The sequence below is a fragment of the Dromaius novaehollandiae genome, chromosome 2 (assembly GCF_036370855.1).
Source record: "Dromaius novaehollandiae isolate bDroNov1 chromosome 2, bDroNov1.hap1, whole genome shotgun sequence".
Classification (NCBI taxonomy): domain Eukaryota; kingdom Metazoa; phylum Chordata; class Aves; order Casuariiformes; family Dromaiidae; genus Dromaius; species Dromaius novaehollandiae.
The window spans coordinates 109525131-109548056 of record NC_088099.1 but is presented as its reverse complement, the minus strand read 5'-3'; the positions used below and the strand labels follow the sequence as shown (position 1 = coordinate 109548056).

Genomic DNA, 22926 nt, shown 5'->3' with positions numbered 1-22926 from the left:
GTCATAGGCCTTTGGGATGATTTTTTGCAAAAAATCTAGTTACTCGGGGAAAAAACTAAAATTCAAGTGTGTATATCTACTTCTTCAGCCTGTTACTGAAGGGATAGAAAGGGGTCTGTACTGAGCAATGCAGTAGTTCTATTTGCAATCTAATCTGGTGTTGGCCAAAAAAAAAGGGGAGGGGGATGTTACATCAGTACTGACTTAAATATCTTGTCTGTAACAAATATAGGTGCATTTTGAAATCTGCAAGATTTTGAGTGATGTCTAACATGGAAAAGAGGAACAGAAATTCTGTGTATGAGCATTGAAAAGTATGGGTATATTTTCTCTTTTAATTGGGTTAACACAGTTTTTTTCATCTTATTTATAGTGTGTGTGAGTTTAAATGTATGTCAGAACAAGAGAAAAAACAGAATAGTCTGTGTGGATGTATGTGTGTATATAAATTTTTACATGCTGGAACCTTAGAGCTCTGCTAGTTTTCGCAGCAGAGCTTCTATACTGTTGGCTCTGCAGATGTTTGACCTGACTCTGGAGATAGCTCTCCTAAGGGTTTTGAATTTGTGTAAATCTCATACAGTATATTACTTCATTTAGACAGTGAAAACTTTAATCTTTTATCTTGCATATGAGAATTTATACACCAGTGCAAAGTTGCTCAATGTAAGACCCCAATTCTTCATGGGCAAGCTAAACATAACATACATTGAGCAGTCCCATTGATTTAAATGTCTGCTTTATGTTAAATTCATTTTTGCTGGTTGGGACTCAATATTAACAAAAACAGATTGGGCTGTGTGGAAAATGATTTTTTGTGTCTGGGGAGTGTTATTTCAAAAAAAAAAAAAAAAAAAAAAGCTTTCCAGTGTGCATCAGGACAAAATGATGTCTGTCTGAAAACTTTAACTGCAATGTTATTTCTCCAGCCGATGGGCCAGCTGGGGTAGTTGGATGTTTCTGTCTCCAGGTGACTGGAGTGTGGGTATAGGAGAAAAAGTAGAACTGCCTGATCTTAATCATGAATAATTAAGTGTCTCTCTAATTTTGATGCAAAATTAGAAAATTTGCATGTAGCCTAAGCTTTGCCAGAATGGGTATAGTCCTGTAAAAAGGTTTGATTCTGATAAATCAGGATTTAATAAAAAAGATTCCTATGCGGTTTTGCCAATGCAGTCAAGATTCTGTTCCTACTAGTTCCGACTAGTGCAGGTCACTGCACTACTTGTGGAGTATTAATGCATGTGCTTTTTTAAAAGCACCCCCCAGACTTAAAAGGACTGTCAATTTAGAAAACAAATTTAATGTTTCGCCTCCTGTTGTAAGGGAAACAAAATAGTAAAGTAATTTTATGAGATTAGATGGAGATAATAGTTTCTGTGCAGGTATGTTTACCATGTATATTTGACAGTAGTTTGAGCACAGCCATGTCTGCTGTTTGCCATATGTGACTGGGCTCTAAACCATCAGGAAGATAATTAGTTTACTCTTTGTTCTTATTAGGCCTTCTGCCAATGAAAATGGGAAGGAAAATATTTTAAATAAATTGTGTTTTACATTCTCATTTTCAAAATGTAGAGCTTGGGTTAGTATCTGTCATAGAGCACAGTGGTCCTAAAAACTTGGAAAAGGAGTCAGTCCTTAAGCATGAGAGGCCAGCACACACCCGTTAGGTGTGATTTCTGGTTGACAGATACGAGTTTTGCTGGGAGAGCGTGTTCCAAGAGCAGCTGCTCATGAGAGGCACTTGGTGAGGAAGAAGCCTTGTCCTGGTGGGCCCCAAACTGACTGAAGGTCTCTCATCTTTAAACAGAAGGAAGGAAGTGATTTCTTTTTTTCTGGTTCTGTTCTGGTGATTTGCCTTTAAAATAAACTCTGCTCTATAGAGGTCTTTTTAGGGTTTTATTAACTGAATCTGTTTTATTGAGAGCAAGAGACTGATCTTCAGTATCTGACACTGTTGAATGTTCTTTATTATAAAACTGGTTAGATTTCAGGTTGACAGTGATCCTAACAATTTTTCTGTATGTATTTTAATACAGATACTGTTTTTTCTTCTTTTTTAAATGAGGAATATGCACTTAATATAAGAATCATGACAGTTTAGAAGGATCACTTTCAAATGTCTCGTTCTTAAGGATTTTTTCCTCATGCAAAGGTTTAAAAATGTCTTAACTTTGTTTGGCAGTTGACAGCGTAACCTACCAATCACGCACAGTCCAAGACAGGATATAAAATGCTGGAGGTGCTGGAGACATATATTGGGATGAGCCTTACAAATAGTTTTGAATCTTAATAGTGCAAAAGAGAACTGTATTACAAGTGCTCTTCAGTCTTGTTTTTGCATGTTACACCCTAAAAACCTGATAGTACATGAACCTTCCCTAGTTGTCTTGTATGAAACTTACTTCAGTACTGAAGCCTTAAATATTAAGCTTACTTATATTACTTGGGTGTTGGTTCTTCAAAGCACGACATGGAGAAAGCGAATAGCTCTTCAGATATTTTTAATCTCTTGTTGCTTTGAATTTTGGAAGAGTGAGACACTTCTCTCGATTGTGTTATAAGATAAGTATTTATGCTATATAAGTACAAATAATGAAGGAAAAGTCTTTTCATGCAAAAGAAATACATGGATTTATTTTCAGAACAACTGTTGAAAGGTAATTTAACTTTTGTCCTGTTCATCCCCCTGAAGTGATTTTTTTTTCCGCTTGCAAGTATACGAAGTAAGTTCAGCCCAATGGATCACTTTCCATGTATTAGTTTCCCAGAAAAATTGGATTAAAATTAAATTTGTTTTCAACGTTGTGGATTGAGTTGCTTCTCTATCATACTAACTTGTGACTAACACTGTAAGTCAGTTTCAGTGTTTACTTCTTTCTTTGCCCCTTTAAAAAGGAATAGTTTTATTTAATAGTAATGGGAAATGAAAGCTGTGTTGATCTGTATAAGGTATTAAGTCACTTGAACTTCTGGTGACAGTAGATGAGCGCTTTTATTTCAGCAAAAAATATTTGGACTTTGGTTTAAAAAGACTTTAAAAAAGTATCATTGAAACCTCCTTTCATAATATTAACTGGTAATGTTATGTTTTGTATATAATTAGTGAGGTTATGTAAGATCCTTATACAGTGTTGAACATATTGGTTCTCTGAGCCTTAAACTATAGGCGCTTATAGGCATGATGAAGATAGATTTAAGAAACAATTTGATAACTATTACGTATGGATAAGGTCTCACTAACAATACAGCTGAAATCACTTGGAGAGAAGTTATTAATAACATTTTTTTCAGTAATGTTGTTCACTAAAAGTTTTCATCTTGGATTAAGTTGTTTTCCTTTCACTGAGTACAATGAAAGCCTAGACCGAACCAGTATTAATCTCTGCTGAATTGCGTGTCATTGAATAGCATAGGTGTTCCAGAATAAAAAAGATAAAAAATATAACTGTGCATAAGATTGGGTTCTTTACATTTGATGTATTAACTTCTTTGCCTTTAATATGGAATCCCAAGTGTGTGAGTGAAGTATGTTGTTGTTACTGTTCTTTAATGGGGAGCCACATAATAGGCAGACATTGAGCTTAGGGCCCACATGAGAAAATTCATCTGCAATACAATGTAAAACTAAGCATAAAAGTATATAGCTAAAAATTCCCTTTGTGGTTTGCACATGCAGGTTTCACAGGCTGCAAGCACCATCGGCTGCATGTACCGGTGATTTAAAATACATGTTGTGGTAGCCTGGTGGCTAAAGCCCTCATTCAGAACATAAGATAGTCAAGTTCATTCTCTCCTTTGCCTGTCCTGTCTGCAGAGTGCCTGAACACCAGGCTTTTGGCTGCTCTGAAGCAGGGAATGCTTTCTGTTCCTTCCTAAAGCTGTTCTGTTCTGCAGAAGATCAATGGAGTCAAAAAAGAAAGCGCTAGAGATGGTATGTTTTCTCATCCCAGAGGATTAAGCAGCTGCCTTGGAGAGGGAAAACCTGGGACCTTCTCCCTGGCCCAATTCATCTTGCATCTTAAACTATCTCTGCACAGTAGAATATATTAATCAAGAACTGGGAGTTTCCCTTCCACAATGGACTACTGTCCAGGTTGCTCGAATCTGTAGTTTGAATTCCCTCAGGTAGTGCAAGGTCCTTATGTGTTGCAGAGGGGTGCAATGATCATTCATCCATGACTTACGATGTAGTTGCCAATGTATTTTATTCAGCATGGTTCTGTGAAGGGATGATTGACAGGTTCACACTTCATTTTCAGAACATGCTGAAGGAGATAGCTGAAAGCTTAGCCATGAGGTAGGCATTGGTTCAATTCTGTTAAGATTAAATACTTGTGCTTGTATATGCAAAAATAAGGCTAAGGGCTACTGAGGAATTTTTAATTAAAAAAAAAAATCCCTCTGCAGTTGGGTACTTCCTATATTAAGCAGCTCTGTGCATGTGAAGGATAGGGGTTTTGATTATGAGGTCCTTATTTCTGTGGCCCTTTAGGAGCCTGACTCACCTGTGCCCTGACTACTCGTAGTTCCTGTTGATTTTTGGAGGAGTTGCTTGTGCCTAGGCACTGAAAAAAAATCTTAGACAAAAATGAGATGTTTTACCTCAATTTTAGATAAGATTGGTTGTGCTTCTGACCTTTGCAGTTTTTCAGAATGCACTTTGCTTTGAATTGCGTTTTTGGAAAGCAGGCCATTGGCCTCGGATCTGCTGTGTCACTGGCAGAATGTGGTAGGAACTGTGAGAATACACTGTGCTTAGTTGGAGACACCAGCTTAGCAGACTCAGAGTTCGTGTCTCATAAAAGTGGAGAGAAATATTGCTGGCCTATTTGTTAGTCTGAATTTAACTTTCTTTGCATGTTACCTTTTCGCTAACAATTTAAACTAACTTTGAACGTTCTTTGTTTTTTTCCTGTGTCTTCTGTATCTTGTTCTTTGTTTTTCGGTCTTTTTAACTCCTTTAGATAAATGCTGTTGATGGAGTTTCTGCTCGCCTTAAGGTTACTTGGTGCTTCTTTGTGTTATAAGATGGGTGATTAATTTGCTTACTGCTTTGATGATCTTTAAGCAGTTGGGCTGAAAAGCCTTTGTAAAATATCTGCTGAATTTTAAAATTTTAAAGAATGTTGGGAAGTTGGGTCATCACTGAGTAGAGCACAGGTATCATGAAAAGTTATTCATCCACAGAACGATAGGTTCTGTGTTTTCTTATTCCTACATTGTCAGAAAATGCCTGAAAGGGACCACAGGCTTTAACTGATCTCCTGCTAACCATCCACAGTGGGTGGCAATTTGCTGCTACAGTCGTGTACTCCATTAAGTCATGTTCCTTTGGTTCTGTTGCCTTCTTATGCTTCTGTGGAGAGATGGGGAGGTTTCAGTTGTATTTTTAAGCAGGTAATTATTCAAAAGCTCTAGAGGTCAAAATTTCAATCTCAGTATCTCCGTCCTTCCCTCCCTCTCTCTCCCTCTCCCTCCCTCTCTCTCTCTCTCTCTCTCTCTAAATTGTAAAAATTTAGAATTGAGTTTTCCAAGTTAATGGCCTTAATTTGGCCTGATAGCGCACATGTTATTCTAAATTAAAAGACAGTTGGTCTTCAGCTTATAATTCCATTTTAAAAAAAGGTGGAAATTGAGCTCTCGTGTTCTGTCTCATGAAGTGTTGAGCATTGAAAACATATGCATTAACATTTAAGTGTCAGATACAGAGACAGGAAAAACTTCCTTAATGAGGCTAATAATTCTGTCTGTAGGCTCTGGAATTTGGAGTTTAATTAGTATCCTATAAATAAATGACAGGACTATGCATTTTAAATTGTGATGGAGAGTGGAATTAATGTAAACATTTTTGTCCTGTACAGGCAACCCTTCTGTCTTTTCTCAACTTCTGAGTTCTTGATCTTTTAACCTTAATGTAATTATCTAATACTTTTTCTGTATACATGGTTCAGATAAAGGTTATGACTTTCTCAGTATACTGTTGCTTAAAAGGGAAAACAGAAAGGATATTACTGACTTGCTATAGGAGTAGTCTTTGGTTATTTAACTGATTATATTCAAAAATTTTCAGAAAAATAAAATTGCTAGTGAAACTTACTGATCTTTTCAGAAGTAAAAACTCTCAGGAAACTTTGAAATAACATGATATGTAGAGAACACTTTCAATTTTTAATATTTTTGGTAATGATTTCTCATAGTGATATAAAAAGTATTGTATAAGCCTTTTTCTTTCTTTAGAAATGCTGCTACTTGGAAATTACAAAACAAATCACAATAGCAAGTCACTTTTGCTTCTTATGAACATACACAATATATTCATGTTGTAGATAAAAATATTTTTTGTGCGTTACAGTGAAGCAGCTTTGTGAAACGCATGGATCTGTGACGAATGAAACTGTTTAACCCTAGTTTCCTCCCTGGTTTTGGAGATGTACGTGAGCTCCAGAAAAGGCTTTTCCTGTATTTAGAAATGCCCCTGCTTTGGACTCTTTATACACTTGAGAATATATGAATTTTTGCTATGGCTCTTCCCTGAGTTGAGATCCTACCTATCTGCTTATTTGTAAAACTTTGATCGATGGCCCTGAGGGGGGTGGAATGCACACAGACACAGAGAGCCTTGTTTGTTAAGCTTTGTTTCTATAGGAAATAAGGCTACAACAAACTATATTCAGTGAATATGAGTTTAACTCTGAATCTTTGAGAAGTGGCCAGGGAACTAAGTTTCTTGAGTAGTAACCTCTAGTTTATGTGAGTTATAATGGTATATAGAAACGTATTTTATTTGGTTACTATTTCAAGGGTTGGGAAGTCCTTCTTTGACTAAAAGTGATTATTATTTAAATGTAGCCAATGCCTTTCAACTCCAGTTACTCTGTATATTTGTATTTCACTTAAAGTGTATTTAATTTTGAACAGGTGCATATTTTTTCATGTTATACTTCTACTGTATTTATGTTAATGATGTGCAGTTGTAGTAAAGCAATTGGCTATTACTGTGGAAAAATGTCATTGTAATAAATGAATAAATAAAACACATCTGTGTGCATTTCACTAAAGGAGATTCCTTTTACTTTGCACACCAGGGAATGACTAGAGTATCCCTTGTCATTGTTTGTATTCTGTCAGAATTTTCCACTATTAGAAATCATAGATTCCAACTGATTTTTACATGCACAAAAAAAGCAAATCTACAGAAGCAGGATTCTTTATGTGAGTTTAAAATTTCTTAAATCTTTGATTTTTATGGAAACTGAATGACTTGATATATGAGACAAGTATTATGCCATATTGGTCTTAAACTTTTTGTACGGTCTGGAGGAGAACGGTGGGGGGGGCTCTTTGTCGTGTCCTTGTAGCAAGTATGTTGTCTTTCTATCTAATAATTCAATAAAGAAAATCACAAAACAGAGGTTAATTCCTTCCTTTCTGTGAATCTAAGGCATGTTATTAACTCCCTCTTCCTCCTCTGCACACTTGAAGATTTCTTGTCTGTGTGAATGTTGTGCAGATGGGATATGAAAGATCTTTCCACTTTTGTTTCTCTTTATTCGAGGCAGTGTGCTCACTTTCTCCTTAGCCCATAAATGGGTCCACTTAATCTTTCCATTTACTTAGGGTTAACTGGATTAAAATAATAAAGGGTTGCTGCACCTTAGCTTAAATTGAGAGGATAGAGTGATATCTTCTAATGAAAGGAAGCTTTTATTATTATTGAAAGTGAAATGGTAGAGGTGGTGGGGGTGACAGCTAGAAAGAACTGAGAGATCTCACCTGATTACATGGAATTAAAAGGTAATTCAGCTCCTTGTCAGAAACTCACCCAGCTGAGGTTAATTTGAAGCCCCAGTTGCAGCCATAATTAATCACAAGATCCACGGCCATGTGGTAGGTACAGAAGCTGTACAGAATAGTATATTGCCATGCATTCATGCAGGCCTTCTTGAGAAGTCTGAAATAGGAAAATGAATCTTACGTCAAGCGCTGATACTCTAGCTGTAGAATATGAATGTGCTCGGTATGGTGGAAAAGCAGAATCCTTTCTTTTTTCTTTCTTCGTGGTGAATTTTCCTACTAATTACCACTTGCTTTAAAAGCCTGTTTCAGCTTCTTGTGTTTCAACTCTTGCAATGTAAGTATTAGTGAACTCTGTGTGGAATAAATTTCTCTTTTAGATTTTGACAATGTTTCTTTTGTTACTAGTGGGATAGATTTCAGATATCTAAATTTGGGTTATGGCTTGAAGAAGAGCTTGTTCCTTCCCAGTTTGTTTTAATTAAAAAGTTCTTGGTATATTCTTACAAAAGTGACTTTTTTCCCCCTGACACTTTGAAAGTAACTGCACTACTTTGAAGGAGTTTGTGCAGAATTTCGTTTCTCTTTTTGCAAATCTTTGATCCCAGGTGAATGTTATTTGTAGGAGCAAAGGCCAAGTTACTGACATATGTTTCAGGTGAGGGTTTCTTGTCATCTGTCAGATGGGCATAAATGGTGGTGGGAAAGTTAGCAGTTTACAACTTGCTGGTCGGGTACTAGTTTTGCGAGTATGATATGAAGCCACTAGTTGGCTAGAGAGTGTACCTAATGAGGTTTTTAAAATGAAAGTTACTTTTAGCTTTGATTTTATATTTTATTTTTTTAATGGAAATGACTTTAGCTCTGCTGAGATGTTGCTTAGATTTTTTCATCTCTACTCCTCAAGAAGGGAGTATTCCTTATTGCGCTTTAGGAAGGAATAATTATCATCGCTTATACTTTTTGTTTTCTGTTATGTTGTGTAAGTGCTATTTATTCCTCCAATTTTGAAACTGTAACTAATTGTAATTTTCATGTCAAATAAATTAGACGCAAAGCAAACTTTATTACAAATTAGCTTTTAATTTAGGGAGAATGGCAACGTAAAGTTTTTACAATAGCAAGTAATGGAGAGGACTGTCATAAAGTATATGGTGATCCTGTGTAAACCTTTACAGTCTTCAGCAGAGAAATGGCATGAGGCTTCTGTTTCTATTACTTTTCCTGTTCCCCACCACCCCCAGCTGTTGTCTCCTCTTTTCTAGCATTGTTTTCTGAGGTGCAGACTAGCGCGCACATGCATTGACTAGGTGCTGTGTTTCTGTGTTGTCCATTCAGTAGCTGTGAGGTGTGCTGTGGAGTTGATTGGGGGTGGAGACAATCATGTTATTTAGTCAATAATATTAAAAGAATGGTCAGATTAATGCTGACCAGAAAATCGCTTTGAGAAAATATTCTGGTTTATTATTTTTGTCTTTCTGGGGTATGCTTTAAAAATAAATGGACAGCATTTTTAAAATTACTTTTGGAAATGCATGAGGATTCAAAAACAAGCTCCATTTAGAATTAGTTTGTGTTTGCATCCATAGAACTGGGCAGGTCATGTTTTTTTCAACACACATTCCAGGTTTCACGCATTTGTGCCTACTACTCTATAAAAAGAAACACAGAAGTGCAAATTTTTATAGTTTTACTGATTGTCTTTCCCCTTCTTCCTTTCCTTTTCACTGTATACATTTCAAATACTCTGTCATCTGTTCTCAAATAAGTAGGCACAGAATCTGTTCCTTGCCTAAGGCATTTTATTATTGTAGGAAATTGTATACTGGCTTCTGGAGGTAGCTTTATAAAATTTTATAGCAAAATTGTTTTAAAAATTACTCCTTTTTATAGAATGTGATTTTGTTCCTGACTGCTAATGTCGAGAAGCTGTTTTGGAGAGCACTGCAGTCTTGGACTTCTGTAAGCAGTTTCTCTGACTCCTAACATCACTGCATAAAGGTTTAAGAGGATTGCATAACTGTAACATATATATGTATATCTACATAGATATGCACATGTAGGTATATGTATGTTATATATACATATGTGCATACTTTTAAAATATATATATTGTTATCTATGTGTTTTTTGTGTATATATATGTTTTATATATATATATATATATATATATATATATATATGTAGAGAGAGAGAGAGATAAAAATAAAAGCCTTAGATAAGTCTCCCTGTCATCATGCTGAGGGTACTCCCATACCTTACAAAAGAGGAAAAACGTTTTGGTGTATCTGTCTTCTGTCAGGATGGAGAAGTGAGCTAAAGCCTTACCTGGAAAAGGAATTCTCATTCATCATCTCCCAATAAATCTAACCTTTGCTTGTGAAGATAAACTTAATTTTTGCTGGCAGCCAGCCTGCTGCAAGACAGGCTGCTGCAGTCTTGTAAAATAACAAGAAATAAAGACAGAGCCTGATCGAGCATTATTCCCATTCTTAGCCTGCTTCTGCACAGCTGTATGAAAAAGAAAAAAAGATTTGCTTGGATTCTCTAGAAGTGATTTTCTACAGTCAAACACATATATGCATACTACACACATCAGGTTTCTGTGGTGATTTTTCTTATTTGATTCAGTAAACATGTTTCACTTTTTTCTTTTTCAATGACATGGAATAAATTGGTTTGCTGGACTTTTTTTCTTTTTTTTTTTATTCTTATTGTCAGTTCATCAGGGTTTTAGCCAAGATGTATCTTGATTTACCCTGTTTTTTTTTTCTCATGTTTTTGGCCCCTGAAAAGCTGTTAGCAGTGTACATTGTTAACAGACATCTACTTTAAAAAAAAAAAAAAAAAAAAAGGTAGGATGGTACTAGGGTCATTCGTAGTAAATGTGTAAAAAGTAGAATCTACCTCATGCCTTGTTTGCATGTTGATTCCCCATTGATGAGAGATTTAACAGGAGTGACCGAAACAGTGACTGTTCTAGCTGTCCTCCTCACATGGTCCCCAGAGGTTCCTGCTCCAGGAGCGGTAACGCGCTGATGAGATTGTGTTTGTGCTTGAGCTGGTCCAGTTTCAGTCCATTGTGCTTGTCTCAGCCAGCACTGACTTCAGTTTAACATACCAGGTTAACGTGCCCGTGATAGCTCTGGAGCAGATGGGCATCCCAAACAGTCCTCCCTGTGCAAGGGTGATATAACCTCTGGCAAGGACTGTTAATGTTAGTAACTGTTTTTTGCTGTTGTAGTTATGCGATTATTGTAGTCACAAGACTGAATATACACAGATGAACTGTAATACAAAGATGCCATTTAACACTCCTGGGTTACTCCCCAGAGGAAAACTACCAATCAGCTAGAAATAGTCTGTCCTGCAACCAAATATGGGAAAGAAGAACAGGACTTGCTGCAGACAGTCATCGATGAAGTAAAAAAGGTCAGGGCAGTCCAGATGTCAAGGGACATCTTTTTTTAACTGGAGGCCAGAGGCAAGCAATCAAGGTATTCAGACTTTTTAGATGGTTCTGTTATTGGTTTTGCATACAGTTATTTGCACGAATGGTGGCAAAGAAAAACCCTTTGTATATCAAGTTTTCATTTTTATTTTACCATACTATTATTCTTATTATTAAAGGCATACCTTGCTTATTCTGCACTAAAGTTTGTTAATAGTTACTAGGATTACTCTATAAGTTGTTGGAACATTAGTGCCTGTGGACTGTTTTCACTTTAACCTTTGTAAAAAGAAAGAAAAAATAGCAAAACTGATATGACTTACTGTTTTTTTTTTTATTTGTTTGCTTGAAATTTGAATCTGTATAATGCCTACTGAATTATACTGGCCTTTAGAGAAAGGAACAATACTTTCCTTAGCTGTTCAAATCTTAGAAGCTGGAAGTTTAAGTATGGAGTGAATAATATCTGCTTAGTGTTCAGGTTTTTTAACTTAAAAACAGGAGGCTCTAAGTACTCCTGAATGGTGAAAGAATACAAAGTACTATCAGATGGGCTTCTCATCTGCTTTCTTTTTTTTGTTAACCTTGTTCCAGTTTTATATGAAATTATGTGAGCTTCTTTATACTCAGTAGCAAAGAAGCTCTGCGGAAGGGGATAGGATGGGCTTTTATAAAATTTGCACTCTTACTTTAAAACAGTGCTCATCCGTTACCAGACAAGCCACTGCTAAAACCACTAATCTGTTTTGTTGTTTTCGAGGTAGCATGGGCCATCAACATAGGAGTATGCAGTGAAATTTAAATTGCTTTATTTAAAATCTCTCCATATTAAAGAATAACATGATGTAGGAATTTACTTGAAATTCAGGGAAGGGAAAAACCTCATCATTTTCAATATGCTAGTGGTATGTAGTGAGAAAGCTGAAAGCTGCCATGTAGTTTGTATGTTCCATGAGAAACTGCTAGTATTTGAAATAATAGGTATTTAATCTCTTTTTATTTAATGAATATTTTATGTATAACATCTATGCTCATGTGGACTGAAACTGTAAGTAGATGGAAGAAAATGTCTTCAGCCAACATTTTCTGTTGCTAGTTTTGAAGAGGAAAATTTCAGTAATGTAATAACTTTAGTAATAAAGTAAAATCAATGAGAACACATAGCTAGAACAATTTCTTAGCAATTGACATCGATAGATTTAGGAATTCTGGAATAAATTTAGAGATTTCAGATTTTCCAAAATACAGCACTTAATCTGTGTTACCTTAAGATGCTGTTGTTGATACACCTTCCAAATAATGGATAGATATATTTTATTGAGAGTTTAATGGGGAAAAAGCCCCTTTTCTGCGGATAATTACATAAGAAATATGTTCCGAGTATTTTTACTTAGATAGTTGCCAAGCTTTGGGAGTACTGTAACATGGTTCAAAGTCTGTTTATAGTTGCAAATACCTACCAAAAGACTTCCTAGAGGTATCTGTAGTTAGCCTTTTTAAATTCACTGTACAGCAGATGGCACTGGAAGAGCACATCTGTGGGAGACCTCAGTGATATCATAATTCTTACAGAATACTAGTGAAGCTGTTGCAGCGGTGAGAGTTGCGATGAAATTCAGCAGCTAAATTTAATATATTCCAGGAAGGAATGCATGCTTAGCTGTTTTGTTTCAGCTCTTCTAGATGTAGACAGTGAATAATTTTACTTCTGCAAGTGTATGAATAAATCTTGTACTGAGGCTTGTTTATAAAGGGCTTTTAAAATGCATGAATATGTAATGCAGCATTATTGGTGTTTCTTAAAGATGTGTGAAGAAACCTATTTGGGTCAAGTGGGGTATTTGACTTCAGGATATTTGTGCTTTCTCTTGTCTTGGATAACAAAATCCTAAAGGGTATCGCAACGTTGAGTAGTTCTTATATAGAGGGCTTGGTTTCAGTCTTGCTGTAATCTATTGGTGTCTTCAGTTTACTTCAGTGGGCTTTGACCAGGACTGTATTCACGAGATTTTATTGTTTTTTCCTGGATGAATGAACTGGGCTCCTGGGTATATGCAGGTTCTTTCTGTGACAGATGCAGTTTATTTGAACTTCAAGTCTTTATTCTTTATATGAAATATAATAAGAACACAAGTAGTGATTTATGGATTTGGATAGCTTTTTGCTTGATAAAGATATTGGCTACCAAGGTGGGCTGACAGATATATAACACTTGTGCTCAAGCATGCTCAGTGATTGCTCTCAAAGTACAAAATGTCAGCTTTTCTCTGTGCTGCCGTAGAGATTTATCTCTTGAGATTATTTTTAAATACTTGATTTTCAATTGTAAAAACACATTTTGATACAGAAAAGCTAGTATGTGATAAAAATCTGTTCTTTAGAATGATTCGCTTAGTTCTATTAGTTATGGAGAAGCTAAAGAAATGTAGCTCCTTCAGCCAAATTTTAGCTAATTCTAATTCTTGTTAAGCACACCAATTAAAAAAATTAGTGAATCAGACAGTTTGGGGATTTATGCATGCAGTTATATGATTGTGTTCTGTTTTAATTACTCTCTAGTTCATAAGGCACATTTTGCTTTGTTTTGTGCTTGTTTTTATAGGGTTAGGAACTGCAAGCAGTATGATGTACATCTTGTAAGGATGAGGGGAATGTATTTGGTAAGATGGAAATAATATCAGCTCATGGACATTAGTCAAAACCAGTTTGAGAACATTGTGGGTTTCGCAAGTGAGGTTTCACAAGTGAGGCTCCTGGTGTTAAATACACGGGCACAGTTAAGTTTACCAAATGAGCAAATGCTCTGATTTACTCTGGTTAAGAACCACATAAAATGCTGAAGTTACCTTTTTCACTCATTTCATAGGTTCATTTTCTAACATATGATGAAAAGAGGGCTGTCAAGCTGTGAAAATCCAAATGATTTAGGAATGGAATGCCAATGAGGCATTTTGAGTCTACTTCTAATTGACATGTAGCTCTCCCATTTTCTGTATTTGTGGCTTTTTCCTAATTTCTGTACTTTGTCAGTTGTTCCGATACCCCACACCTCAAAGATATAAAACCCTTAAAATGTTTAGTGTATTCTACTCATGGGTTTTTTTCAGCATTTCCATAATTCCTAATTCTTTCAAAACATACAAAGCTCCTATTAAGCATAAGTATTTTAAAAAACGAAATTTGATGGCTCTGCATATATCTGTCTTACCAAACAAATAAAAAAGTAGGGTCTTGGTCTTTGAAAAAACATACGCATGTCTCAGTATTCTCTTCAAATTTTTTAAGGGAAATGAATTTTTCTAAGGTGTCAGACTTGTTAAAACTCAGCAATACCAAAAATAAGCAGAGAACTTCTAATAAAATATTAGGGCTGTTTTTTAAGGTTTTAATACTTGTTTATAGCAAGGGGTTATTCTGAGGTTTTGTTTTGTTTTTTAAGGTAACAAGGTTTTTTGGTCATGTTTGTTTGAAAATGCTGTGAAAGATGCAAAGCTTTTGCTGATGTTGTGAGAATCAGTTTATAGGCAGAGGACAAACCTGTAAGTCTCCCCCACTGAGAGAAAGGAAAGCAGAGACTTAGTGCTATTTAGTTTGTTAATCAAGAAAAGGAAGTGGGAAGAACTGAAGATATTCTAAGGATGGGTTTGGGGAACGTTGGAGGGTATGGCAAAGGCAGAACAGGTCCTCGAGGTATTGTGATGTGGATAGTGTGGGGAATTGGAGAAAAAGAGAGAGAACTAGGAAACAAATCCATAGTAAATGTAGCTTTGGGATTCTGCTGCTTATGAGAATAATAATTCCCCTGCTCCCCAGCAGCAGGGCTTCACTTAAAAATTTTTAAGGTATTTTGAAGTTCAAAATCCTTAGATTTTGAACAGTTCCTTGCACTGTTTTTTAGGTAGCTTTGGATATGATGCTTTAGCCTTTGTGTTCTTGAGGAAGTTCTGCTTAGTGTTTATACCGTGAAAGTAGGGCTGGATCAAAATAATGATCAATGAACTGCTGTTTGAATATAGTAATGATTATCCTTTCATTCTTTTACACTATTTTTGTGCAGATATTTAAGAAAATCATATTGTTTAGTTGATGCAACTAATTTCTGTTCACTGTTTGTTTTTCTCAGTTGCAAGTATTGTGATCTAATGGGAGAAAAGTGGGAAGAGCATGTATAAAGGTTGTTCTGCCTCTCCCACAGTCCTCTAAACTAGAAAGACTTTTCAAAAGGGTGATCTTAGTCTCCTCCAGCTTGCCATATTTGGTGCAAAGCCAGGCTTTCTTTGCAGTTTGTCCTGCTAACACACTATGTAATTGGAAGTATATGGAATAATGGCTACTCCTTGGCAGCAACAAAAATAGGTGAATCTGACTCCTTTTTTCTTCCTATTCTTGTTTATCCCCTTCTCTGCAGAGCTGCCTTGCTTTGGAAGCTTTGACTGACGTCAAAGAAAAACAAGCTGAAAAGTCAGATTTGGGAGGGGAGAACAGGGAACGTGGCTCTGGAGGATGCCAGATGGGAACAGTCAACTGGGACTTGAGTAGATGTATCCAGCAGAAGTGCTGCAGGAAGAAAGGCACTAGCATTAGGCAAGGAGTGCCTGTGATCTGACCTCCTTCATGCCTAAAACAGAGTTTAGAAATCTTTCATCTCTTCTTTCATAGAAGTTTGGGAAGGGATTCCTATGATTTGCTCTAAATAAATGTTATTTTGCATTAACTCACCTGATCTGACTCAACTGAGGACCTGGCTCAACTCAATTTATTGGACTACACTTAATTTCCCTATAATTATGTGATTACTGTTCAATTTTCCTGTGCAAACAAAGCGTGACATTGTAAGACCATCTTGTTAAGACTAATCACAGTTTAACCTGTACGTATGAATCCAGTTGGTTGTAATAGCTTCTGTAGTTTTATCTTCTATAGTTTTTTTGTTTCTTTTACGAGATACCTGCTGAAAAAGAGGCTGTTTGTGTTTGAAAACTTATACACGTGCATTTTGTGTGTGTGTGTGTGTGTGTGTATATATATGTGTGTATGTATACACACATGCACACACATATATGTGATATATATTATGTATAAACTAGGATTGTAAATGCAGACAGAGGCTGTTGAAGAACTTCAAACAGATGAGTAGATTCACCTTTTTTTAAGCTTGAATGGTTTTCAAGTATATTTACTTTTATATGATGCCTGTTATTTAAGTACTACAACTTCTGTTTTGTTTGGGGGGGGGGAGCCTATGGATAACTTTTACTATTTCTTTTGTGAAGTTAATTGTTTTTTATTTGTTTCCAGGAAATGGCTCTTGAAGTTAAATGAGGCTGGATAAAACACATAAATGAAGCAGAAGCTGCTCTGCATGTGTTAGGACTCTATCTCCAGAAGCACTGCTGATCAGCCAGACTTGGTAACTTGTCATAATGAAGAAAATTAGTCTCAAAACAATTCGCAAGTCCTTTAACTTAAATAAAAGCAAAGATGAAAGTGACTTTGTAGTGGTTCAGCAGCCATCATTAAGTGAATTTGGAAAAGATGAATCGTTGTTTGGCAGCTGCTATGGTAAAGATTTGGCTAGCTGTGAAGTCAATAGTGAAGATGAAAAAGGAGGCAAAAATAGATCAAAAAGTGAAAGCTTAATGGGTACGTTAAAAAGGAGGCTTTCAGCAAAACAAAAGCAGAAAGGCAAAGGCAGCACACCGTCTGGAAGCTCTGCAGATGATGACACCTTTTCTTCCTCTTCTGCTCCAATAACCTTCAAAGATGTGCGAGCTCAAAGACCTCTAAGATCCACTTCCCTCCGTAATCACCATTATAGTCCAACTCCGTGGCCCCTTCGACCTACAAATTCAGAAGAGACTTGTATCAAAATGGAAGTGAAAGTCAAGGCCTTGGTCCACTCCTCTAATCCAAGCCCAGCACTGAATGGTGTTCGAAAGGACTTCCATGACTTGCAGTCAGATAACGTGTTCCAGGAACAAAATAATGCATTAAAAAATACAGAATCTCAGAATGGGGACTTACACCTTCATATTGATGAACATGTGCCTGTAGTTATTGGATTAATGCCTCAGGACTACATTCAGTATACTGTGCCTTTAGATGAGGGAATGTATCCTTTAGAAGGATCACGTAGTTACTGTCTGGATAGTTCCTCACCCATGGAAGTTTCAACTGTTTCATCTCAAGTAGGGGGAAATGCTTTCCATGAAGAAGAGAGTCAAGTGGATCAGGATGTAGTCGTTGCACCAGATATCTTTGTGGACCAGGCAGTGAATGGTTTGTTGATTGGTACCACAGGAGTCATGTTGCAAAGCCCAAGAGTTAATCACAGTGATGTCCCTCCACTCTCACCTTTGCTACCTCCAATGCAGAATAATCAAATCCAAAGGAACTTTAATGGATTGAATGGCACAGATGGCCACATGGCTGAAAGTATGCGCTGCCATTTGAATTTTGATCCTAACACTGCCCCTGGAGTTGGAAGAGTTTATGATTCTGTACAGAACAGTGGTCCCATGGTTGTGACAAGTCTCACAGAAGAACTGAAAAAACTTGCAAAACAAGGATGGTACTGGGGCCCCATTACACGTTGGGAGGCAGAGGGAAAATTAGCAAATGTGCCTGATGGCTCGTTTCTTGTTCGAGATAGTTCTGATGATCGTTACCTTTTAAGTTTGAGTTTTCGTTCCCATGGAAAAACGCTTCACACTAGAATTGAACATTCAAATGGTAGGTTTAGCTTTTATGAACAACCAGATGTGGAGGGACATACATCTATAGTTGATTTAATTGAACATTCAATCAGGGACTCTGAAAATGGAGCTTTCTGCTATTCGAGATCCCGATTGCCTGGATCTGCAACTTATCCAGTGAGACTGACAAATCCAGTATCTCGATTTATGCAGGTGCGTTCCTTACAGTACCTGTGTCGTTTTGTAATACGTCAGTATACCAGAATAGACCTGATTCAGAAACTGCCTTTGCCAAACAAAATGAAGGATTATTTACAGGAAAAGCACTACTGAGAGCTTATGGGAATCTTGCATCTTGCACTTTGGGAACAACAACAACAAAAGAGATTGAATTACAGTTTACAGACTTTCATTATTATCAAAATCTTTTGCTGCCATAACAATATTTCATTTTTGTGTGTAAAAGAAAAGTAATGCATTTGGGTTTTTGTTTGTTTGGGGTTTTTTGTGTATTTTTGGGCGCTTTTTTTTTTTTTAAAAGAATGATCTCCAGTTTATTTTTAGAAGTGTGAAATAGCTATCTTTCATCAATGTGCAGATTAATCACAATGTGAATGATCAAATTCTCCTTTAATTTCCCCCAAGTCCTTTGCTGCTATCCACTGTGATTTTTATGCATTGAAAGCACATTTCATGTGTATTCAACCATAAGTAAAAGTCAAATGAAACTTGTTGAATGGATTTTTTTAAAAATAGCCTATTGAAAAAGATGATCGTGAACAAAAACATTGGTATTCTGAATTACAGAATTTACGTATATGTTAAAAATGATTTCCTAGCATCTGAATTATAAATTTCTATAGAAATATGCCGTAATATAGAACTTATAGACAGAGCTGTGTGATAAGAACATGGTTATGCAGCATATCTTTGGAAAAAACCTTTCTCATAAACCTTGTATTGTCTGTACACTATTTTGTGTTTGAGGAAGTTGGTTCGGCTTTCTTCTTGTCTCAGTATTTTGTCCTTCTAAAAATGGCCTTTAAAAAAAAAATCTGAAAGTTGATGTATAGTACCTATATGGAAATTGCAGTATTGAGATCGTGAAAAACATTACGTTTTAAAATCATGGCATCAGTTAAATAAATGAACACTTACCAGGGCCTCTCTTTCCTGTCCCTCCCCTTCCTACCTCCCCCTGAATAAAAAATTACCTGGATTTATAGGATGACTCTAGGAATCCTTATTATGGGAACATAAGTTGACAAGCCATTTTAGAGATGTGGTAAAACTTCTAATTGCTTCCCTTCCTCCAGGATGGTTTCTGCAATATGTATTTAAACTATGTGGAATTTTAACATTTCCCCCTTTTCTGCATTTTCACTTCTGAAATTCAGTAATACACTAATTTCCTTTGAATCTTTCTTTCTTTTTTCTTTTTTTGCTATTCTTTGGGGAAGGAGGAACAGGACAGAAGATAATTTGGATGGAAGATGCTTAAAATTTATCTCTAAAGCTCCATTTTCATGGAGCTCCCCTTTGAAATTACAGGCGAAAAGGAGTTTGCATTTTAATATACATTGACCACAGAAAATGTTTGAGTTAACTGTCACGGGGTATGTTTTGACATGTGAAATACTGAATCAATTAAGTAAATGTTTCTGATATCTGTCAAAGATTCTGGCATTTGAAAAGCTTAAAGTTATTCTGACCTTCTTTAGGGAAAAAATGACTTTCAGTTGGGAGTACAGCTTCCACATTGTAACATTTTCTTCATGCAAGGTTAATCCATGGCATTTTCCTGTTTTGTTTTGTTTTCTCGCATGGTCTATCACTTCTGTGAGTTATTCGTTAAAGGGGTCATGGCTAACTTGGGAGGGAGGTCTACTTTATTCCCCTCTTGGCCCTAAGATTTTCTATTTGAGAATGTTATCTTCCCCATCGTTGGTAGGCGTTGCTGGTCAGTAAAGATCAGCTGAGAAGGCGGCTGTTAATCTTTGATACAGCTTTCTTGTTTAGGTCATTTTCTTCTCCTTGTTTAATATAGCCTTTTGTCCCCTGAAATGAGTCTTTAGTAATGAATACAATATTGCTGCAAGGTGGTGCAGTAGCACTACATCTTGGGTTGCCTGAATTGATAGACTGAATTTCTATTTTTTTAATTTATTTTTTGACCATAATGTTTAACAAAAAAAGAAAAAAAATCAAGGGTAGATAAAGGCTGCCTTTGCTTTTAAGGGAGGGAGAATAAGGATTTCTTCTCTAGTCTGATAAAGTTTTAAACTTAAAAATATAGAGCAATCTATATACCTAATTTGTTGGCTCTGCCATCAAGATATATGTATGCAAGTATGAATTCTGTTTCCTTTTTCCCCTCTACTGACTTTTCCCTCCCCCTCTGAATCAGGATCACTAACTTTATTCAAAAAAAGGCACAATAACCTATTGCATGGTACAGTGTTCTGATTCTGTCTGTGGGGAGTGGGGAAAGAAAATCATTTTTATGAATTTCAGACATACTTTTTAGAAGAAAACCTCTGGCATTTTCTTCACTTTAAAAATTCTTTCCCTGTACAAGCTAGAGGGTCTATGCATTCTACAGAATCTTTGAAAGATTATAGTATGTTAAATATTTTCTATGCCATTTAATACCACTATTGAATGCATTAAACATATGTTTATATTACGCCACATGCATTAATCTAGCAGTCATTGCATTGAAACTTAAATATTTGAAGCTATAATATCCCAGTTTTATTGCTGAATTAAAAAGGTGTAAGAACAGGCGTGCTAAATTTCTTGCCCATGCTTTATAAATGTCAGTTTGCTCACTCATACATGTTGATGCTTTTTGAACTTTGGTTCAGCTATCCCATTTTTGAATTGCCTTCCTCGCTGTGTTCTTGATTTGTGAACTTAAGCAGGTCAAGTTATCATTGTTACTTTTTTCCTGCATGAAGCATCCACAAACAAAACACTTCCAAGTAGTTGAGGCCTAGGATGTGAGAACCATGTAGCACTTTCTTTCTAAATAAAACATGGTGGTGATATTTCTACTAAACTCAAAATACTTTAGATCCACTAGTACGTAAACACAAATACTTACTTTTAAAAATTTCATTATTTAAAACCTGTCTCTTTTTTTTTTTCTTTTTTTTTCCCCTGAGATAACTCTCCTACCAGGAGAAGGAACACAGAGTAATGACTTTGAAAACATTAAGGATACTTACAATTTCTTATAGTAAAGATTAATCAAAAAAAAAAAAAAAAAAAAAAGAGACACAGTAACATTAAGTTATGAGACAATTTAGATGTATTCAGAGTAACCACAAAAATTGTGTTGACTTCTGCTTCATAAAAATTAGAGGAACAAAGTGTCCTTGACAAATAGAAGCAAACTGATTGAGCATATTTTGCATACCTTTAGAGGCAGATACACTAAGACTAAAAGCTAACCGATTGTGATCCTTATAGAGTAGAAAAATGCCTATTTTTTCAGCACAACAGTCTAAGGGTTCAAAAGTTATGCTTTTTATGCAACTGAATTGTGGAAAAATGTTTTGGAATATGAAACTTTGAAATAAAACTGGTAGGGTTGAGCTTATCAGTAACTTCAGTCATTTCATAATATTGGCTGTTTTACCAATTACAAGGCGTTGTTTTACTGTTCTATTTAGATTAAAAAAAAATTGCACAATTTGCTCTCTTTTTTTGTAAACCAGTGTTAAAAACAAGTGAAAGTGATTTGTATTCTTTGATCTATTTGAAGGATATAGCACTTATCCTGCTGTTGACACAGTGAATGCCATCTTTTTATCAGAATCTTTTTCTGTCAGAGGATGAGAAATGAAATTATTAATTAAAACTCTGTTCTCAAATGAGCTGACTTTACATCTTGTTAAAGCTGATTTCTTTCTATGACTATTGACTGCTGGGCTAAGTGAAATATGTGCTGTTTTTCTTGTGATGCATTTCATCTATGTGAATACCAGAATTAAAAATTTAAAACAATATACCAGCAATATATGGGCTATGATTCTAATGAGAAATATTTCTCTGTTACTGAACCTTCAAATTCTGAGATAAGCTATGGATAAAAGTGATTGCCTATTTAATTCCTTTTAATCTTTTTACAACTACAAAGAATAAAAATTACAGGCATTCTTTATATTTAAAAAATGGGCTGGGTGGTAGTTCATAAAATGGGAAATGTGGCATTGCTGTAGCTGGGAAGTGTTCTAAATTCTACACAGAGATGAGGAAAAATTCTTAGAGAATTTTGTATGAATACATGTTGGCTTAAAGAATTTTTATAGTGATGATGGAGTGCCATGAAGTTAATACTTGCAATCCAGATTGCTGTAGTTTACACTTTTCTCTGTTTCAGACCTGGTGTGCACTATTTGTACTAAGCACACCACAGAGTGAATTATCCAAAGTCCATTGATTTTAATGTGTTTTGGTTTGTAAACAAAATTATAGTAATTTCTTGCACATTTTTGAAAAATAATTGTAAAAGGATTTATGTATCTGCTTCTGGATACAGTGTGTAAATAAAAAATTCATTCACAAAAAGATTTGTGGAGTATTCTATTACCTTAATGAAAAAAAAAAGACCCAAAAGACTTTGTAGGATTTGGGCATTTGACTTGTACATTTATATTTTATTGGTTATCATTAGAACTGTGTTATATTTTTTTCCACCAAGCTATTTGTATATACTGATTTTTTTCATTCCTGCTTTTCAAAACAAGATGAAAAATTGCCAAGACAGAATACAATTTTTAGAAGGTCTGCACACATAGTGTAAGTTAACTTTTTGGTAAGTTTCCTTGTATTTTTTGTTTGTTTTTAAAAAGGGGAAATTCATACCAGAACAGTCTCTCTTTCCTCATATACCTCAGTGGTAACATACATTCTCCTGGTCTCCAAGCTATCAAGTAGCTCTTACCTAGTTCCAAAATAAAAAAAAGAATATAC

The 22926-nt window shown here is 35.6% G+C and overlaps 1 protein-coding gene across 2 annotated transcripts in view; it reads left to right on the top strand.

Moving 5' to 3' along the window:
* The window catches only part of SOCS6 (suppressor of cytokine signaling 6), a 29269-nt gene extending 6746 nt beyond the window's left edge, over positions 1-22523 (top strand). For both annotated transcript variants that reach the window (XM_064507142.1, XM_064507143.1), the window contains exon 2: positions 16550-22523. In XM_064507142.1, the coding sequence (XP_064363212.1) occupies positions 16675-18279 (1605 nt within the window). In that variant the 5' untranslated portion in view covers positions 16550-16674 and the 3' untranslated portion in view covers positions 18280-22523. The remainder of the gene's footprint in view (positions 1-16549) is intronic.
* Positions 22524-22926: the final 403 nt, after the last annotated feature.